At 44.5% G+C, this 20,326-nt stretch overlaps 1 protein-coding gene across 3 annotated transcripts in view; it reads left to right on the top strand.

Annotated features, from left to right (window-relative positions):
• The window catches only part of CCDC171 (coiled-coil domain containing 171), a 217,647-nt gene that overhangs the window by 13,169 nt on the left and 184,152 nt on the right, over positions 1-20,326 (top strand). For all 3 annotated transcript variants that reach the window (XM_081893784.1, XM_081893785.1, XM_081893783.1), the window contains 4 exons: positions 7,692-7,842; positions 13,256-13,344; positions 14,851-15,011; positions 16,499-16,637. In XM_081893784.1, coding sequence (XP_081749910.1) covers positions 7,692-7,842; positions 13,256-13,344; positions 14,851-15,011; positions 16,499-16,637 — 540 coding nt within the window. The remainder of the gene's footprint in view (positions 1-7,691; positions 7,843-13,255; positions 13,345-14,850; positions 15,012-16,498; positions 16,638-20,326) is intronic.

The raw sequence follows: 20,326 nt of genomic DNA, 5'->3' as shown, positions 1-20,326 counted from the left end.
CTTATTATTACTGTTAGTCTGAGCCCTTCAGGGACAATTGGAAATGGAAATGGAAATGGAAAGCAGATGTCTTTTTGGACTTGCAATGAGAGAGTTCATAAAAGTTGCTACCCGCCCCCCCTTTTCCTACAGATATTGCTCTACATGCTCCCATCTTTCCAATACCTTTCAGATCTAGATGTCAGAGTTTGTGAACACTCTGTGACGTTGACCAGGTTTTCTTCTGCTATTTATTTTGACATTTTCCTACTCTGCCCTGTGGTGCAACTATGAATGCTGGTGGGGTTTTTTTTTTGGGGGGGGTGTTGTCAGATTTAACTATGCATTAAAATAAGGCAAGATGTGGCCCGGCAAGCTTTTGGTGTTGCGTGTTTTGTGGCTGCTCTGCAAAACGCTTGCCTTCCGTTGTCCGCAAACAATCGAACTGCAGGCTTCAAACAGGAAGATCTGATCCTTTCAGCCTTGCCTTTCAAAACAGATTTCAATCATGGCATGCAAATGCTTGCTAGAGAATCACCGAAAATCAGGTTGGGAGGCTGGAGCCAGGGTTGCTGCTTTTTATTGTGGCTTTTTGCGCATGAGCCGTGTGCTCTTGGGTACAACCTCTCCTGGTTCCCAACTGGGAGAAAGAAACTTATTCGGAAGCCACAATTAAGCCTGGCTTCCTGTGACCCCCCAACCCAGGATTGTGGTGAGTCGCTCCCTAACAAGCCCGGATTTTTAAACCGATAGCAGATCGCCGTTTCCTGGCTTGTTAGTGAGCAAGAAACCACAATCCCAGAAGCTTAATTGTGGCTTCCGGGTTTGTTTCTCCTGCTTGCAGCAAGGGAGGAGGAGGAGGGAGCCAGGAGTGATTGACCAGTCTGCTGCATGTCCACGATAAACCACAATAAGCCAGCAACCCTGATTTATTGTCACATGCAAATGTGGCCAGTGCCTGGTAGCAGACAGAAAGGCAGCCTTGGACCAGAAACCGTTGGAAGAGTTGTCCTTTAGAAATAAGGAGAATTAACCATGCTTTTAAGTCGCTCCTTCCACCTGCGGTGTTCATCTGCCTAGTATTCTCTTATCAAAGGAAGACCAGAGGTTCTGTAATAAATGCAACAGCATCATCTTGTGGCCAGAAGCACAGCATACCACAGTAGATTTTTAATTTTTTAACACCTGGGTCTGCAGTTCATTGAAGCCCACATAGTTTGGGTCTATTCTGTTTCCCTTCCGTTGAAGTTGTGGTGATAAAATGTTTAATTCCAGCTACTTGAATTGGGCCGCGGGAAAAATTAAAATCCTCAAGTCTCCCCTGGTATTTCAACTTCATACTCAGTCGTACTGTTTCAGTGAGAATGAGTCGATTTGGTGACTACTCCCCTCCTCCCTCCCTCCTTCCTATCCTCTGTATCTTGGGTAGGCAAACTAAGGCCCAGGGGCCGGATCTGGCCCAATCGCCTTCTAAATCTGGCCTGCGGACGGTCTGGGAATCAATGTGTTTTTACATGAGTAGAATGTGTGCTTTTATTTAAAATGCATCTCTGGGTTATTTGTGGGGCATAGGAATTCATTCATTTCTCCCCCCCCCCAAAAAAAAATATAATCCGGCCCCTCACAAGGTCCGAGGGACAGTGGACCCACCCCCTGCTGAAAAAGTTTGCTGGCCCCTGCTCTGTATGGATGAGATCCAACGTAGCATAACTCATGCAATAAGGTTTCTTCTTCCTCTCTTCCCCACGTGCTCTTGAGTTTGGTGAACTATTTAGGGCAAATGACTGATCCACTCTTATTTTGTGTGTATAGTCGCACCTTGGTTCTCGACTGCCTTGGTACTCGTCCGTTTTGGCTCCTGAACGCCGCAATCTCAGAAGTGTTCCAGTTTGTGAACGTTTTTTGGAAGCTGAACATCCGATGCGGCTTCCGATTGAGTGCAGGAAGCTCTTGCAGCCAATCGGAAGCTGCGCCTTGGTTTTCAAACATTTTCGGAAGTTGAATGGACTTCCGGAACTGATTCCTTTTGAGAACCAAGTTACGACTGTATAAGATGATTTTGTACAGAAACAAAACAAAATACCAATCCCACAGAACCTAGAAGGCCAAGGCCCTAAATCAGTGTTTCCCAAACCTGGCCCTCCAGATGTTTTGGGACTACAAATCCCATCATCCCTGCCCACTGGTCTTGCTAGCTAGGGATGATGGAAGTTGTAGTCCAGAAAGAAGCTGGAGACCCAATTTTGGGAAGCACTGCTCTAGATAATCGGTCCTCCTTCTAACCTTACTTTAGTATATAGTTCATTAACCTTGTGATGTACAAGAAACGGCCTAAAGAGGAAGCCTATTCGTTAGCTTAGTTACGAGGCGAGATGGCTCTGATTCTTTAGAGACAGCTTTTCCAAGGCACAGATGGCAGGTGGGTGCTGATTTATGCTTCTCCGGGAACTGAGAACGACGGCTCTGTTTATGTTTCTGAAGTACAGTTTATTTATATAATGCTGAGAAGCAGATATTGACAATGGATTGAAATTATCTTCTCCATCTGCTGCTCAAAACTTTGCACATTAGGAATTGCTGGGCTGGTGCCTGCTTCTCTCGAAATGCCTCCTACGTTAGGGGATATATACGTGGTACAGATTTGAAAAGGAGTTGGTTGAATTGGCTCTGCATGGTTTCTGCATTCCCTGGATGTGCCGTCTTGCTCTTGACCTATGCAAAAGTGGTGGTTATGATTTTTATTACAGCCTGACACATTTGAATCTTTCCTTGCTCTCTCGATGTACTGTATAATGTTCCATTTGCTGCTGCTTTTTTTTTTTTTTTGCCTCCCTTTGTTTGTAAAATGGAACTATTTTAAAATTTTGTCGCTAACCACTTTGGCCATCTTTTTGATAAGACAGAAAGGCGGGTTCAAAAACTGTGTTGTTGTTTTTACAAACAGATGGCAGGCTTGCGCTGTCTTATTATTTCTGCATCTTTCATGGAGTTCAAACCAGGTGCCTAAATTAACAATGGATGACCCTTCTGACAGCTGCCGTGTGCCTGACCATCAGCATCCAATAGGAAAAACCAGAAATTAGTTTTATTGCATGGTTGGAAATCATTTCTGGTTTAAAAAATAATATTGGGCATGGTATGTGTGTAAGAGAGACAGACAGAGAGAGAGAGAGAGAGAGTGAGAGAGAGAGAGAGAGAGAGAGAGAGAGAGAGAGAGAGAGAGAGAGAACCATAGCAAGGGCTGGTAATTTTATACCTTATTTCACCTAGCTAATGAAAATTGCTGAAAATCCATTGGCACTAACTGTGTGTCAGATGTGCATGCAGGAGCCAGGCCCTGTGACCAACAGGACTTTGCAGGACTGGGGCCTTCCTAAGTTTGTTCTGAAGAGGCAAGGCCACACAGGTGAGGCCGATTGGTAACTCACAGCACCTGGTGGCAAGAGCTGGGAAAGGGGTATAAGGTCAGCATTTCCCTTCGGCTCTTTGCCACAGCAACACGCTCCCTGCCTTGCTGCGTTTGGTTTCTTGCTTTCTGATCCTTGAACCTTGGCTTCTTGACTCCCTGCTTCTTGATCCTTGGACCCTTGACTTCTTGCTTCCTGACTCTTGGACCCCTGACTTTGTGACTCCTTGCTTCCTGACCCTCGGATCCTTGGCTTCTTGACTCCTGGCTTCTGGACCCCCATTCCTGCTCGCACCGCACCATCTTGCACCCGGTCCTGACGTCCCCTGCCAGGACTTTGATTGCCTGTGAAGCGGACTGTGACACTGGGAATGTTCAGGGAGGTGGGAGAGGGTATATTATTTAATGATATCCTTTCTAACTTGCGTTAGCAAGTTCTATATCTCAGCAGAGTTTAAACATTCCTCTTTAAATGCACCGCGGTTTGCTTGTTGCAGGCTCATCTGAACCTCTCTCTATAGGATTCCTGGTAAGATCCCTTCTTGTCCCTCTTAAAAAGAATAGACACAACAATATCATTAAAGTACATATAAAAGTAGTTTACTCACATTCATTCAGTTCACAGTTGGATCCCTGAAGGCAGACTTAGGTTACAAACGTATATATATACATGTGGAACTATCCCATAAGAGAGTTAGTTCCTAAGTGACACCGACTGAGCAGTCACTTCTCCTAAAACGCAGAAAAGCCAAATGGAGAAGAGGAGCAAAAGGAGGTATTCTCACCTGCCCAGATTAGGCCACGCCCACATCTAGTCACATGCAGAGAAAGTTTGTCCCAGCTCGGGAGGAAACAGGAAGTTTTCTCCTGGCTCAGTGATGGCCAAACTTGGCCCTCCAGCTGTTTTTGGACTACAACTCCCATCATCCCTAGCTAACAGGACCAGTGGTCGGGGATGATGGGAACTGTAGTCCCAAAACAGCTGGAGGGCCAAGTTTGGCCATCACTGTCCTAGCTGGTACAAAGCATCCCCTAGCATGCCCATTCTAGGATTGTTTTACTTGTGAGTAAGTAAGACCTGATTTAAATCATTATTTTACAGAAAGACTCAATATTTACAACCAGATGAAGGTTGCATTTTTGGAACAATGTTTTCAGAGTAGTTTTTGCAGTTATATCAGGGTGTCGTCTGTTTTGGTTCTGGGCAGCTGTCAGAACGGAGTGCTCCGAGAATCCAAGAAGAGCCTCTATTTGTTCCTAGAACTAAGATATCCTGTTAGTGTAGGAAGCAGGGGTCAAGCTTTCCGCACTGGTGTGTCACGCTGACAATAGTGACGGGATCAGGAGGCCAAGTTGTCGTAAGAGCTCAGGGTGCATGCTTTTTTCTTGAGTGCGTTCTTTTAACACATTGGCTCTGGAGGGGTTTTTTCTTTTCCTTGGCTGTGACCCTGCAGCAACCTTTTCCTTGAGCCGACTTGAGTCTGAGATTAAGTCCTCGAAGCAGTACTGCAGGGGAAACTAAACGGGTAGCTGTAAATGCCGCCTTAAGTACCCTGATCTCCACGACGAAGTCTTATCAGCCCAACGAGCTAATTATATGTGTTTTCCTCCCCCGCACAGAGGAGCTAAAACAAGACCAACACATTTAGAAATTAATGATGGAGAAAGCATCGTATTGGGCAGTTAAGCAGCCGCGGTAAATACATGCCCCGCGGAAGTTGTTTTTTACGAGTGTGCTGAGCACACGGCCAAACTGATAACCAATGCACAATATTCTCTCTGCTAAATTGATTGTAATACGTTGCAGGAAGAAGAAGAAGATCTGCAGATCTAGCCCCTTGAGTATTTTGCTCACGGGAAAAAGCCTTTTTGGATTCTTTTTTAAAAATATATATAATTTTTATTAAATCTTTCAAATACTTTCACAAAAACCTTCAAATCAAATCATTACATTATTTCATAAGCTGACTTCCCACCCTTGCCTCCACAGTGTTTTTTTTACTTCTGCATTATATTGTTATTGCCAATAGTTTCTCTATTACAATTACTGTGTCGTTTTTCTATCGCTGCTTTTGCTTCTATCCTGACCATGATTTCATTTGACTGTATTTTTTTTTAAGCCCACAAAACGCCTCCATTCTTCTATCTAAAAATTCATCATTTTATAGCTTTTTTAGATTCTGACGTAGTAGTTTTTGTACATCTTTTTTTTCTACTTTGGGAGGGGTTTCATTTGAAGCGTTTTGTATTAGCTCCGCCGTCTTCGTTCTCTTGCTCCCGCAGCTGCTGCTCTTAAAAGGCTCAGAAAAGTAGCAGGTGATGCGAATGATTTGGTGGAAGCGAGGCCTAAATACAAATGCCCAAATTCTAATTTCCAAGGCTTTGCAGGTAGAACTCTCATCTGCTGTAAAGGCACACTCTCCGGAAAGGAAGGTGTGCAATGTGTTTGGTTTTGCAGTGGTCCCTTGGTTCTCAAATGCCTTGGTACTCCAAACACTGCAAACCCGGAAGTAAGCGTTCCAGTTTAGAAACTCTTTTCAGAAGCTGAACGTGCTCTGTTTTGAGTGTTACGCTTCCGTTTTGAGTGTCTGTTTTTGCTATTTATTTTGCATTTTTGTTTTTGCGGTTCTTTTTTGTGTGACTGTGTGGAAACCAGATGGATAGTGAGTTGGCTTAGGATTGGGGACCTCCAGGATCAGATCCCACCCCCCGCCCCCCAGCCATGAAGCTCACTAGGTAGTGTTGGGCCAGCCATTACTGCAACTGTAAACTCAGGACCGCAATACCTAAAGGACCGCCTCGGCCCCATATGAACTCACCCGGACCCTGAGATCATATTCTGAGACCCTTCTTCCTGTGCCGCCTCCTTGTAAGGTCCGGAGGGTGGCAACACAAGAACAGAGCCTTCTCTGCAGTGGCTCCCCTCGAAAATGTTCCTCTTTAAACAGGTCTTGGGCCGAATAATATTCTGCAGCCTTTTAAATGTGACTGTGGGAAGGGAGGGTTATAGTTTTGCTGTTTCGTTTTATGTACTTGTCTATCTTGTATTTTATTCTTCAAACTGCCCTGAGATCTTATGACGAGGGCGGTACAATGGTCCTTCCGGTTGTGGACGGGATCCATTCTGGAGCTCTGGTCAGATCCCGAGGTTTCCGCAACTGGAGGGGATGGCTTCTGCGCACGCACACATGGTGGTAGAGCGCTTCTGCACAAGCGCTTGTGGCAAAAACCCGGAAATATACTTCCGGGTTTGCCGCTCACGTAACCTGAAGTTTACGTAAGCGGAGGGATACATAAGCAGAGGTACAACTGTATTTAAATTTTATAAAAAACAAGCAAATCAACCTAATGTACCTCAGTGGGAACAATAAACTCCGCATGGAGGTCTGTGGAGGGTAAGGTGGGGTATAAATAATAAGGAATTTATGTATTGCAGGTGGAGAAAAAGAATAGTCAAGCACGTTGCTCCTTACATAGACATGTAAACCAGTTTAGAAGTATGACCTTGAAGCACTTAAAATTAACATGTCTTTGAATCACTGGGCAACTCTGCCAAACACTTCAGTCCCAAATTATTATAAGCCTTATTGGTTGCATGCAGTGCTATTCTGCTAGAAAAAGAGGTGCTGGAACTTGTCATGAGCACCTTCCTTATTCAGTGGCGCCCACCTGAGAGGGGCCGGAACTAATAAAAAAAAGCTCTGGTTCCATGGAACAGTCTTCCGGATAATTGTGACTAGGACCGCAGCCTTAGGACAAGGAAGATGGGGCTTGGGGATGGGTGTGACGCTTGACTGCGTGGTTACTGACGGTAGGGGTCTGAAATGTTCAAAGGAACCCCAAAGCAGGCCTTCTCTTTGGTCCTTGGCACTAAGGGGGTGTGGGACGCGGGTGGCACTGTGGGTTAAACAACAGAGCCTAGGACTTGCCAATCAGAAGGTTGGCGGTTCAAATCCCCGCGATGGGGTGAGCTCTCATTGCTCGGTCCCTGCTCCTGCCAACCTAGCAGTTCGAAAGCACGTCAAAGTGCAAGTAGATAAATAGGTACCACTCCAGTGGGAAGGTAAACGGCGTTTCCATGCGCTGCTCTGGTTTGCCAGAAGCGGCTTAGTCATGCTGGCCACATGACCCGGAAGCTGTACGCCAGCTCCCTCAGCCAATAAAGCAAGATGAGCGCCGCAACCCCAGAGCTGGCCACGACTGGACCTAATGGTCAGGGGTCCCTTTACTAAGGGGGTCATCTTCTTTTGACTTCTCTGTTTGTGGCTCAAGCAATAACCACCCCCCTCTCCCTCTGTTCTATCAGGACAGCAACAGCGCAATGCAGAGTCTTCACCAGAAAATGCAAGACATGGAGATGCAACACAACAGCTGCGCCGAAGGGCTGAGGCAGCAGGCCAGCGAACTCGACTTCAGCGCCGAGCGAGAGGCCCGGCTTAAGAAAGAGCTTGAGGCAAGTGTCTCTCCCCCTGCCCCGCCCCCCGGTTCTCGGAAGAGCTTTGGTGTTGGGGACTGACAGCTTGCCAGAACATATGGGAAGGTGTCTGTCGGACCATTGCCCTATCCGGCTCAGTACTGTATGCACCATGGGTAGGCAAAATAAGGCCCAGGGGCCGGATCCGGCGCAATCGCCTTCTAAATTTGGCCTGCGGATGGTCTGGGAACATAGCGTTTCCCTTTTTTAAAGGGAAACTCCTTATTCTGAATAGGATTCCTTGCAAGAAAAGGGAAAAGTTGACAGCTATGTCTGAGAATCAGCGTGTTTTTACATGAGTAGAATGTGTCCTTTTATTTAAAATGCATCTCTGGGTTATTTGTGGGACGTAGGAATTCGTTAATCCCCCCCAAAAAATTGAGTTCGGCCCCCCACAAGGTCTGAGGGACAGTGGACTGGCCCCCTGCTGAACAAGTTTGCTGACCCCTGGTCTACACCGACCGGCAGCCCTCCAGGATCTCAATATGGGTTATCCCGTGTATCATCCAAACCCGATTTGAAGTCCCTACCATGATATTGGTTTCATAACCAGCAGTGTATCGCAAATCACAACATTTGGGTGTGTGTTCTGTGCAAAAATCGCAATGTGGGAGAACCGTGAAGCCGCCTAAGGCCTCTGCATAGCTCCATACTTACTTCGGACATCATGATGTGTCTATATCTCACGACGTTTAGCTGGTGATATATATTGCAGTGTTGGAAACCAGATGTCGCCCAGCCCTATATGTAAGTGGAGTGTGTGTAAACAGCTGCCACTCCAGTGTGGGGACCTCCAGATGTTGTTGGACTCCAGTTCCCATCAGCCCCAAGCAGCTTGGACAGTGGTCAAGGATGTTGGGGTATTGTAGTACAGCAACTTCTGCAAGGCCACAGGTGAGCTATCTCACCCCTCTTTTTAATTGGAGAAAAAAGCATATGTTTATAATTATTCAGGGCTGGGAGATGTTGGGTATCTACTGTATTGACCTGAATGGAAGCCTCACTTTCCTCCCAAATTCCAAAGTTAAAGTGTGGCTTATACTCGCCACCTTACGGTATGCAGCCAGGAACAGGGAGGAATGGAGTGGCTTATATTTGGAGTTTATTCTCTCTTTTTTCCTCTCTCCCCCCTTCAATTTTAAAGGTGCGGCTTATATTCCGGTGTGGCTTATATTTGGGCCAATACGGTACATTTTTTTTAAAAAGGCACACTGTTCTGCGATATAGGCTACCCCTTTCTGCCAGTAATTCTTTTTTAAAAGGTGCAAGCAGATGTTACAGCAACAAATTGTCGTTTTCAATGTAGGGTTGTCTTTAAATCCCTAATTGGGCAGCTTTGTAGTCTGAGGTGATGGCAAAGTAGATGAAGCAAAAGGCACCGTGTTTGTGAAAAGTAGTGGAAATGATTGCCGGAATAGCTTTCTAAACTCCTTTTTTATTATTAAAAAAATATAGCAGTTTGAGAGATACTTAAGCAGAGCACATGTAGTCCAGCTGCTATAAGGAAGATTTGTGGTGTTCCTTTGGTGCCCTCTGGTGGGTGTAGAAAGGAAATGTCAATGTTTGGAAAGTAATGGGGATTTCGAGAGAGCATAAGATAATATTGGCTGGAAGCCTCTCATCCTTTCCTCCAGTGTGGCTTTGTGGGATGATTGCAGGAAGTCCCACATGGAGGGCATGAAGGCAGTAGCTTTCCTGTGCTGTTTGCCCTTCAGCAGCTGGTTTCTGAGCTTGGAGGTTCATGTATTACTTTTTTCTATTTGTTAAACCTTCCCACCCACCCCCTATTTTGTCTAAAGACAAACCAAAAACAGAGCAGTTTGTAAACAGCAAAATCTCAATTCCAGTTTCCAGTAAAACACAGAATAGAAAAACAGAGGAATCTTGTTAACTTGCTTCTTCCTTGACCAAAAAGAAAAGTTTGCTTATTTAAAAAAATACAGAGATGGTTTTTTTTTCAGCACACAGGGTTTGATTTCATTTAGCCATTTTCCTTCATGTTTTTTCATGGCATCCTTACAAGATACTTCAACTGTGCCGGAAGTGATCTACAGTGGTACCTCGGGTTACATACGCTTCAGGTTACATACGCTTCAGGTTACATATGCTTCAGGTTACAGACGCAGCAAACCCAGAAATATTACCTCGGGTTAAGAACTTTGCTTCAGGATGAGAACAGAAATCGGGCTCTGGCGGCGCGGCGGCAGCAGGAGGCCCCATTAGCTAAAGTGATGCTTCAGGTTAAGAACAGTTTCAGGTTAAGAACGGACCTCCGGAACAAATTAAGTACTTAACCTGAGGTACCACTGTATACAAAGCCTAAGGAAGCTTTGTACTGGCAGGAGTAAAATAAGAAGCAAGCCTAAGAAATGTTCATTTTCTTTCCTTCACCCTCTTTTCTTTGTGTATGCGGTAGAGCCACACAATTTGCTGTTGCGGCTCACTTCCTAGTATATCCAAGGCCTGAAATCTCAGAGAGCCACTGTTGGCCCAGGGGGACAGTAGTTGGACCAGTTGTCTTGCTTGGTATAATCTTGCTTCCTAATTTGCGGACTCGATAGCGTAATTTCACCTAAAAGAATAACGAAGATGTTACATGGGTTCTGGGGGCAGAACCCAACCTTGCGCCAGCAAACCTCTTGCCTGGTGCAGTGGGATTTCGCTTCCTGCTCCCCCCCCCCCGGCTACAGTTCCCTGTGCACCCCCAGAACTTGCACTGAGGGGTCCCCCAGTGCTCTGGAGCAGATTTTGAGAGTCCTTGCAGGCTATAAGAGGAAGGAGACGGAAGCCCCGTTGTGTGCGCAGATGTTCATTGTTCTAGTGCACAGTTTTGGATTCAACCCTCTGCCTTGTAACTTGAATTCTTCTACTCAATGACCCGAGTCAATGACTCAATCCAGTTGTCTGTGTCCCATTGAAATCACCAGGGCTTAGTTTTGCCCCTGCTAAGTTGCCTCGTTGGGTAACAGCATGAAACTTGATGAGATTTCTACAGATTGAGGTCATATTTAATCCAGTATCCTTTGCTCCATTGGTAAGCATCCATAATTTAACTATAAACTTTTAAATCTCAAGTAGACTACAGTGGTACCTTGGGTTAAGAACTTAATTCGTTCTGGAGGTCCGTTCTTAACCTGAAACTGTTCTTAACCTGAGGCACCGCTTTAGCTAAAGGGGCCTCCCACTGCCGCTGCACTGCCAGAGCACGATTTCTGTTCTCATCCTGAAGCAAAGTTCTTAACCCGAGGTACTATTTCTGGGTTAGTGGAGTCTGTAACCTGAAGTGTTTGTAATCCGAGGTAACACTGTACAGTCATACCTCGGGCTACAGATGCTTTGGGTTGCACGTTTTTGGGTTGTGCACCACGGTCGTGCATGTGCAGAAACACTAAATCGCAACCTGCGCGTGCACAGACGCGCCACTGTGGGTTGCGAACGTGCCTCCTGTACTGATCACGTTCACAACCTGAGCATCCACTGTATTGGATTGTGCCTCTCTTATGCTTTGGTAGAGGTCTTGATAGAACAATCATTTGGAGTTTCGGACACCCTTTTCTGCTTAAATGTTCCTTTGCACCTTTTAACCAGAAGATGGCCAATATGCTATTTTATTTATTAGTGTAAGACCAGGCATTCACAGGACCCATGATTGTTTTGTAGCATACTTTTGCCTTAATTTCTTTTTTTTTAGTCTGGTCACGCTTTGGTCTGAAAATGCAAAAAGTGTAAAACAGAATGCAAAATGTAAATTAAGAGTGCCCTAAAACGGGATGAGGAAAGTATGTTGAGAACATTAGTGGGTGGAGAAAGATGGACCTATGGTTTTTGCTGAAACCAAATTTTGGGGTGGTTCAATTTCGTGACTCAAGGGGCTATCAGTTCAATTAGCTTATGATCTATAGCACCTTCTGCAATCTAATTCCCTGCCCCGAAGGTTTGGGCTATAGCTCTCACTATTCTTTTCTGTTGGCCAAGCTGGCTGAGACTGATGGGATTTGGAGTCCTACAACATCTGGGGGAAGACTGGTCTGTGACATGGTCTATCAGCTGCTGAGCTTATTTAAGCATTGTGTGCTATAAATAGACACATCCCTCCAGCCTCCCTCAGGATTTTTCTATATTGATGTTAGCACGCGCTGTCAGATCTGTTGGATAAACAAATTCTGGGTTGCTTACATAAGCCAGCAGGCCTGGTGCTTTGCCGGTGGTCCTGAAGACTTTATATATAAGACTTTATTTCTTTACCATTGACGCCCCTGAAACCTTGACTGTTCCAGTTGGGTCTTTGGTGATATCCTTCATTGTTGATTGTGCTCTGATATGCAGCAAATATGTCTCTGCGTCATGTGACTTCAGAGAAGCCACAGAGAAATCAGAAATCGATATTTCCCAACTTTGTAAAGAATCAGGAACAGAATCTTAAGCTGTACTGTGGAGACGTGGATTCCTGGTCAAATGATGAAGGCTTTCATTTAATAAGTTTTTTATTGATATTTATACAAGAGTATTCAAGGCTGTTTAACATCTAACCATTTCCTCGTTCTTAATAGTTTATTAAAGTCTTCACGAATTGACTGATATAATAAGATTAAAGCCAAGTGAATACAGTCAAGAAGGAATGGAAGTGCTTGAATGATTATTTAGAAAGACAAGGTTTCACACACCATATTTTTCGCTCTATAAGACGCACCAGACCACAAGACGCACCTAGTTTTTGGAGGAGGAAAACAAGAAAAAAACCATTCTAAATCCCAGAAGCCAGAACAGCAAGAGGGATCGCTGCGCAGCGAAAGCAGCGATCTCTCTTGCTGTTCTGGCTTCTGGGATAGCTGCGCAGCCTGCACTCGCTCCATAAGACGCACACACATTTCCCCTTACTTTTTAGGAGGGGAAAAAGTGAGTCTTATAGAGCAAAAAATATGGTATTTGTATGCTGCCCATCTAACTTGGTTTCCGCAGCCACTCTGGGCGGCATTCAACTAATTATAAAGCCACAGTAAAATACCAAAACTTTCCCATATGCAGCTGCCTTCAGATGTCTTCTAAAAGTTGTGTGGTTTTTTATTTCTTTGACATCTGATGGGAGGGCGTTCCGCAGGGCAGCCACCACCACCGAGAAGGCCCTCTGCCTGGTTCCCTGTTGCTTCACTTCTGACACTAAGGGAACCACCAGAAGGCCCTCGGAGCCGGACCCCCATGTCCGGGCTGAACGATGGGGGTGGAGACGCTCCTTCAGGCATCCTGGGCTAAAGCTGTTTAGAGCTTTGAACGTCAGCACCAATGTTTTGAATTGTGTTCGCAAACACACAACATTGCAATCTATCCAAGAAGTACTTGAGAGAGATTTCCAGGGTGTTTGCGTCTTTAACCAGCTTGAAATTTCTGTTTTTAGGCAGCTACATTGAGAATAAAGAAACTGGAAGAAAACGTCGAGGCAGAGAGAGCGGCACATCTGGAATCAAAATTTAATTCTGAAATAATCCAGGTACATCTGTGACAGCCGTTAGGTGGAGCGGACTAACGCAGCCTGAGCTACGTCTCACCTGAATATTTAACACAGTAGTTTTATTAACAAGATGTGGTATTAAGAGCAAACATGGTAGTTTTATGCTGTGGATGGCATGACAGAGCTGTCTTTTGCTGCTGTACCAGTTTGGCATCCCAGCTTGGCACAGGGTGCTGTCATAGTGCCACAGACCTCAGAGGTGATCCAGGACAACAGTTATTCCTGCTGAAATCAAACCTTTATTTCCCTTTCTCTGATCATGATTTGGGGGTTGTCAACAGTCTATATTGGGATGGCCAGCTTCTTACAAAATTAAAAACTGGCAGTGATCTACCCCCCGTTTTTGGTGCGTTCAGGTCAAAGTTCTTTTTTTGGGAAGGAAAGCCCCATTTTTGGGAGGTTCAGGGCAAAGTTGTTCAGCATTTTCTAAGGGAGGAGGGAAAAGCAGCCCCACTGAGTCAAGTCGTCTTCCATTCTGCAGATCGTGCAACAATGGAGGGCGGGGTGAGGGGGCAGGGCCGAATTCTGTTTTACCAATGCTAATGAAAGGGACCCAGCGATCAACCATGATCTACCAAAACCTACCGGGGATCTACCAGTAGATCACGATCGTCCTGCTGGGCATCCCTGGTCTATACGATTGCACTCTCTTTCTCTCCTGTGCCTCCGTTCTCCAGCATAAATTTGTCCTTCCCTTCTCCTGCCACGTATAATTTGCTGCAATGTCTCCACTGACAACAGCCATGTTAATGCTAGCAAGCATTGCTCCTTACCCAATACCAGTTTCAAACCCTGATTTCAATTTCTAAGTAAAAAAAATAAACACTGGTTAGTGCTGACCATGCTTAATGTGAGCACAGAACCATGGTTAAGGGGAGGGAAAATTCATTCTAAGGGCATTCAATGGAATGTGTTTGGAAATTCTTTTCTGACCTTCAAACTATTGGAATGAAGATCTCAAGCATCCTGCTCACTCAGGAAGATGACATGCTCCTGTTTTAACTCTTTGCATATTCAGATGAACCCTTGGGCATGACAGTTAAATGTAACCAGGGGTTGCTCTTGACCTAACCATGGTTAAGGAATGAATAAGCACACGTTCTCTCATCTTAAGTGTATTAAAAGCCCAACAGTACTGATACAGTTATTGTCTTCCCTAAAAATTAACGTGCTGTAGAGCAACAAAACACAGCCCTCCTTGGGGCCAGTGTGGTGTAGTGGTTAAGAGCAGTAGATTCGTAATCTGGTGAACTGGGTTCGCATCTCCTCTCCTCCACATGCAGCTGCTGGGTGACCTTGGGCCAATCACACTTCTCTGAAGTCTCTCAGCCCCACTCACCTCACAGAGTGTTTGTTGTGGGGGAGGAAGGGAAAGGAGAATGTTAGCTGCTTTGAGACTCCTTCGGGTAGTGATAAAGCGGGATATCAAATCCAAACTCATCTTCTTCTTGGAATGTTGATTGATGGATTCTTATTACATTGCAGTTAAGAATTCGAGACCTTGAAGGGGCTTTGCAGGTGGAGAAGGCCAGCCAGGCAGAAGCGCTTTCTGACTTGGAAATGATCAAAGGCAAATTTAGAGAGGTGGAAAATGCCTATGACAGAGAGAAGCGCAACGCTCATGAGAGCGTCGAGAAACTCAATAGGTAGGTCTCTCATTTCCCGATTCAGAATCTGTATTTATTTGTTGCTTTGTACGATGGACTAATCGTTCACATTATACAGCACAGAGCTGAGCGTTTCCCTACTTTTAACACAGGTGTTAGGAAACCTTGGCCCTCTAGATGTCGCTGAGCTACAATTCCCATAATCCCTGGTCATTGGCCAGGCTTGCTGGGACTGATGGGAGTTGTAGTTCAGCAACATTTAGAGGGTAAAAATTTTCTCCTATCGGTTTAGCAGGTTAACGTGATGTAGTGGATGTAGATGTGAGACTCTTGATAGATAATTCTGAGGGAATGCAGCCCTCGATAGGAAAAAGTTTTCCTAAGCATGTGTGAGGGGCATGAGGGGCATTCAAAGATAATTTAAGCCTCACATGTAAAAACATCTGTAATGCTGGCCCCCAAAGCTTTCTGGATCCACCATATTTAATAGCAGTAAGTGGAGATGAGTGAGAATTTGTTGGGCCTGGAAATAGTTGTCTTCCGGGGTATCCACTTGATGATAATTAAATTCATGTTAAGAGACATTATATTAACCATAAAGTTTTTGAGAGTGTTGTAAGTCCCAAAGGGATGCAGTTATGGTGAAGATGTAAGGGAGAGGAGTGGAGCAGCGTGCAAAAGCCACTGTGGCTACCACTCATCATGCTAAACTGGAAAATGGGGAGACTGGGGTCTTCCAGATATTGTTTGGTTATAACTTGCATTCTCCCTCACCATTCCCCATGCTGGCTTTGGTTGTTGGGAGTTGGAGTCCAGCAGTATCTAGAAGACCACAGGCTTCCTATTTTTGCGCCAAACCGTGGTTTAGTGTGTCATCTGAATTGTACCACCCTGAACACAAAGTTCCACAGACTTGACGTTTCATGATAGTACTAGTACTAGCAGGCATAGTTGGATGGGAGAGGTAACTTTTCTTTCGGTGACCAGCCAAAATATAAAGGGGATAACCACGATTCTGCTTGAACATTTAAGGTTGTCAACGTGTCAGTATACTTAATTTTAATTTATAACTGGATTTTTGTTTTCTTGCAAGATGTTCTGATACGGATGCAGCCTTCCCTTCAGGTAGTTCTTGCATGGTTTGGCATCCGTTTTATTCCTGTCACACTTCCCCATTCTGATCCTTGGTTTTGACGTTCTTTGTGTTACATATTTTCACTACTTTCATGCTGTTCCCTGGTTTGAGTCTGCATACTTTCCTTTATCTTCAAATTTGTCGTTCATTCCTTAAAATACCCTCATACTGGTCTTATGCAAATTAAACCTTACTATTGTAGCAACCAGCTGAGATGAGTATTGTTTTTCAGTGAATATCTGACACTTTTAGCACTTCATCAATGTTTTTCTGATTTTGTTCAGCTTCATTGGTTTTTTTGGGTAAAAAATCCACTAAATTCATACAACGTACGACAGAGTTGAATATTAGTTGTTTAAAGTGTTTCTGAAAATTCTGTTCCATCTTTCAGCCTGGAAAGGGAGTATGTCTCCATAAACAAGCAGCTAAACGAGGAGCTGGAAGAGAAGAAGAAAGCAATTACAGACCTCTCAGAGAGACTCCTGGATAATGAAAAAAGTTACAAAGAATTACAGGATGAACTTGTATTGGTAAGAAGCCCTGGGGCATTTTCTTTATTGGTCCAAACGATGCTATAGATGTTGCTATGTGTGCGCAATGGTGTTGTCATGCATGCTCGGGATGGAGGCTGAAAAATGGAAGGCCTGCAGGTGGTTTGGTGAACATGACAGCTCATGGATGTTTCGCTCAGAAGGACAGCGGTTTTAGGGAGTTGCATGCAGCTTTCGTTCTTGCATTGCACAACCGAAAACAGATCTGCAGCCTCTGGGTTGCTTTCAGTACCAAGAGCCATTTAGCACTCATCACCTTTTATTGGGGTTCCTCTGAAACTTTAAAATATCTGCGTTTCTCAAGTCACTTGTGCAACTCAAACAGATTACGTTTTATGGAAAAATACTAACATTGCGCGTTGTAATGAAGCATTGAACTTGCTCTGAATTTTCCACATCCGATATATTTTGAACAAAGCAATAGGGTTTTTTAAAAAAAATAAACTTAGCTGTTTAAAATTTCCTTTTACGTAACATATCTCTCCCCCCGCCCCCCCAAATAACGCCTGCCTAAATTGGAATGTGTTTGTCATGAAGTTTGTTGCCGTGTATGTGTATTTTGAACATGTTGGGGAGGGGGGGGGGATGCACAGTCACGCCTTGGTTTTCAAATGCTTTGAGACTTGATTGTTTTGGCTCCGGAACGCTGCAAAGCCAGAAGTGAGCATTCCAGTTTGTGAACGTTTTTCGGTAGCTGAACGTCTGATGCGGCTTACGCTTGAGTGCAGCCGCGCCTTGGTTTTTGACCGTTTTCGGAAGTCGAATGGACTCTTGGAACGGATTCCATTCAAGAACCAAGGCACAACTGTACTGTTGACATTTCCATTCCACCTTAAGGAACAGGCGTGTGGAATTGTTGCATGTCGCATGTCTGTTTACATTCCAGCAAAGTATGCTGGGAACTTCCGTTGTGTATTGCTTTTGCTTTTAGCTGTTCTCTCTGAGACGATGTGTGTGTTGTTGATAAGCAGTATCCAGTGCACAGCGGAATGATGAGAGGTATGAGCCAACATGCTCTATACTACTTTATTTACAGTTCAAAGCTGGTAAGTTACAGAAAAACATTTTCCCTCTGCCGGAGCAGAGAAAGCGTCATCTCTCCTCTAAAGCACGGAGAGAATCACTCAAACTGAAACTGCAAAGAACAGTGAAAAACAGGAAACCAGTGTACGTCATATCCAGTCTCCCGTTCCCGTGGGAAAACCTCCAACAGTACAGACTCTGTGGAATGTAAACAACCTGTCTCGTGACAAGCACTTCGCTGCACAGAGAAGAAAGCAGAAACCAACATCCTCCCCCTTTCTGTGAACATCTCTGGGCAGCGTGTTCGTACAATATCAGTACAAACCCAACTTCTGCACATAGGTACAGTGTTGATCCCTTGATACAATCTTGGACAATACATCAGCAGGAATTTCATTACCTGGCATATAGGACACCGTTACGAGTCCCTTCTGAATACGTTCCCTAGCATGTTGCAACTTCAATTGCAAGTGCTTCGTGCTTTGCTTACAACCTTCAGAATTTAGCAAAGCCAAACATGCTTTGTTGTCCTGGTAAACCATTCACAATCTTTAAGTGAATAAGACAGTGCATTCAGTTCAGCTTCACAAGTACTTAAGCTAACTGTTGTTTGCTTCTTGCATGACCAATCAAATAGACCCTGATTGTACTTATAGCAAACTCCAGACGTACTTTTCCTGTCTGTAGTGTCACTTCCAAAACTTGCATCTGCAAATATCTCAAGACCACCAGACTTCTGATTGTTAAATCTCAGTCTGTAATGCATAGTGCCTTTCAAATACCGCGCTATGCGTTTCAGAGCTTTCCAATCCTTAACAGTAGGATTGTTGACTTGTCTGCTTAGCAAATTACAGCTAACAGCAATGTCTGGTCTTGAACATCTGGCAATGAAGTTTAGCTTGCCTAGCACACTTCTGTACAGTGTAGTGTCAGAAAATGCTTCTTCAGTGTCATCTACCTGATAACCTGTTGTCATCGGAGTGTCTACAGGGTTAGCATCCATCAGGTTTAGCTTGCTTAACACATCAGCAATTTTCCGTGACTGGTGTACTAGAATGTTACCATCTTGATCTCTCTCTATTTCCAGAGATAGGTAGTTGTTTACCTCACCAAGATCTTTCATGTCAAAGTGCTCTTTCAGTTGAGCTAGGGCGTTATTGTACATTGTGACATCTTTCCAAAAGAATAAAAGATCATCAACATAAAACAAACAATACAGTTTCTCTTGCCCCTCCTCTTTGACAAATACACATGGATCAGCTTTCCCTTGCTTAAAACCTAGAGAAAACAATACTTCAGTGAGTTTTGTGTGCCAACACCGTGCACTTTGTTTGAGACCATAAATTGACTTTTTCAGAGCACAAACAAATCCCTGTTTTACCTGTACGCCATCAGGTGGAAGCATATAAAGTGATTCATTTAGAGATCCGTACAGAAAAGCTGTATTCACATCATGGTGACTAATGTGTAGATTTTCCTCTGCAGCTAGCTTGAGCATAAGCCTAATGCTCTCATACCTCACTGTAGGTGAGTAGGTCTCGTGATAGTCTTCACCTGGTACCTGTGCAAAACCTCTGGCTACCAATCTGGCTTTGTGTCTGACTATCTTGCCATTTTGATCAGTCTTCGCTTTGAAGACCCATTTGCTTCCAAGCAGTTTCATTCCTGGAACTACTGGAACTAGCTCCCATGTTTTGTTCCTTTCCAAGGAATCAAGCTCAGCCTTCATGGCATTTAACCATGGCTCAGCTTCCTTTGAATCCAAATCCTGGATTTCTTGGAAACTTGAAGGTTCAAAAACCTTCTTGGAGTTTTTAACAGCTGTTACTGCTATCTTAGCAAACTCATCAGCAAATCTCCTTGGAGGTCTGCCTTTTGTGGCTCTCTGTGACCTTCGAATTAGCCTTAAGTCATCAACACTCTCCTCTTCCTTCTTAGGAGAAAAGTGACCTATTGTGAACAATGGTTCCTCCAATTCTTGATCAGAGCTTTCAGAGGGTCGCATAGAGGCTTTCGCACTCTTGAAATCCTCTGAATCATCTGATTCAGTTTCAGACTCAGAATCAGAACCTTCATCAGTGGGTGTGGGTTGTTGTGGTTGCTTTTGACTATCCTCAGTCTCATCACTGTCATCAGGATAACATTGGAAAATTCCCACATTCTCCCCCCACTTGGCATTGTACTCAACACTTCTTGTGAGCTTAATTTCCTTAGAGTCAGTCATCATTATTCTGTAAGACCCTTTCTGATAACCTAGAAAGATACCATGCAATCCACGCTTGTCTAACTTGGAGTTTTGTGGTGAGTGAACCCACATGTCCGAACCAAAAATTTTCATGTGTTTGATGTATGGCTTCTTGCCAAACATCTTCTCATAGGGGGTACAACCAATCGCTGAAGATAACCTGCGATTGTAACTGTAAGTGAAACATGAGAGAGCTTCGGCCCAATAACTCTCTGGAAGATTTGCATCATGCAGCAAGGTTTTTAACCCTTGAAGCAATGTTTGATTTGCTCGTTCTGCAAGTCCATTCTGCCATGGCGAGCGAGGACTAGACAAATCGTGTTGAATTCCTTTCTCAGCCAGAAAAGCTTCAAACTGCTGAGAAGTGAACTCTCCCCCCCGGTCGGTGAAAAGAATCTTA

Source organism: Podarcis melisellensis (genome assembly GCF_964234715.1).
Source record: "Podarcis melisellensis genome assembly, chromosome: 17".
Lineage (NCBI taxonomy): Eukaryota > Metazoa > Chordata > Lepidosauria > Squamata > Lacertidae > Podarcis > Podarcis melisellensis.
The sequence above is the reverse complement of the archived record's forward strand: the minus strand, read 5'-3'. Positions and strand labels throughout refer to the sequence as shown.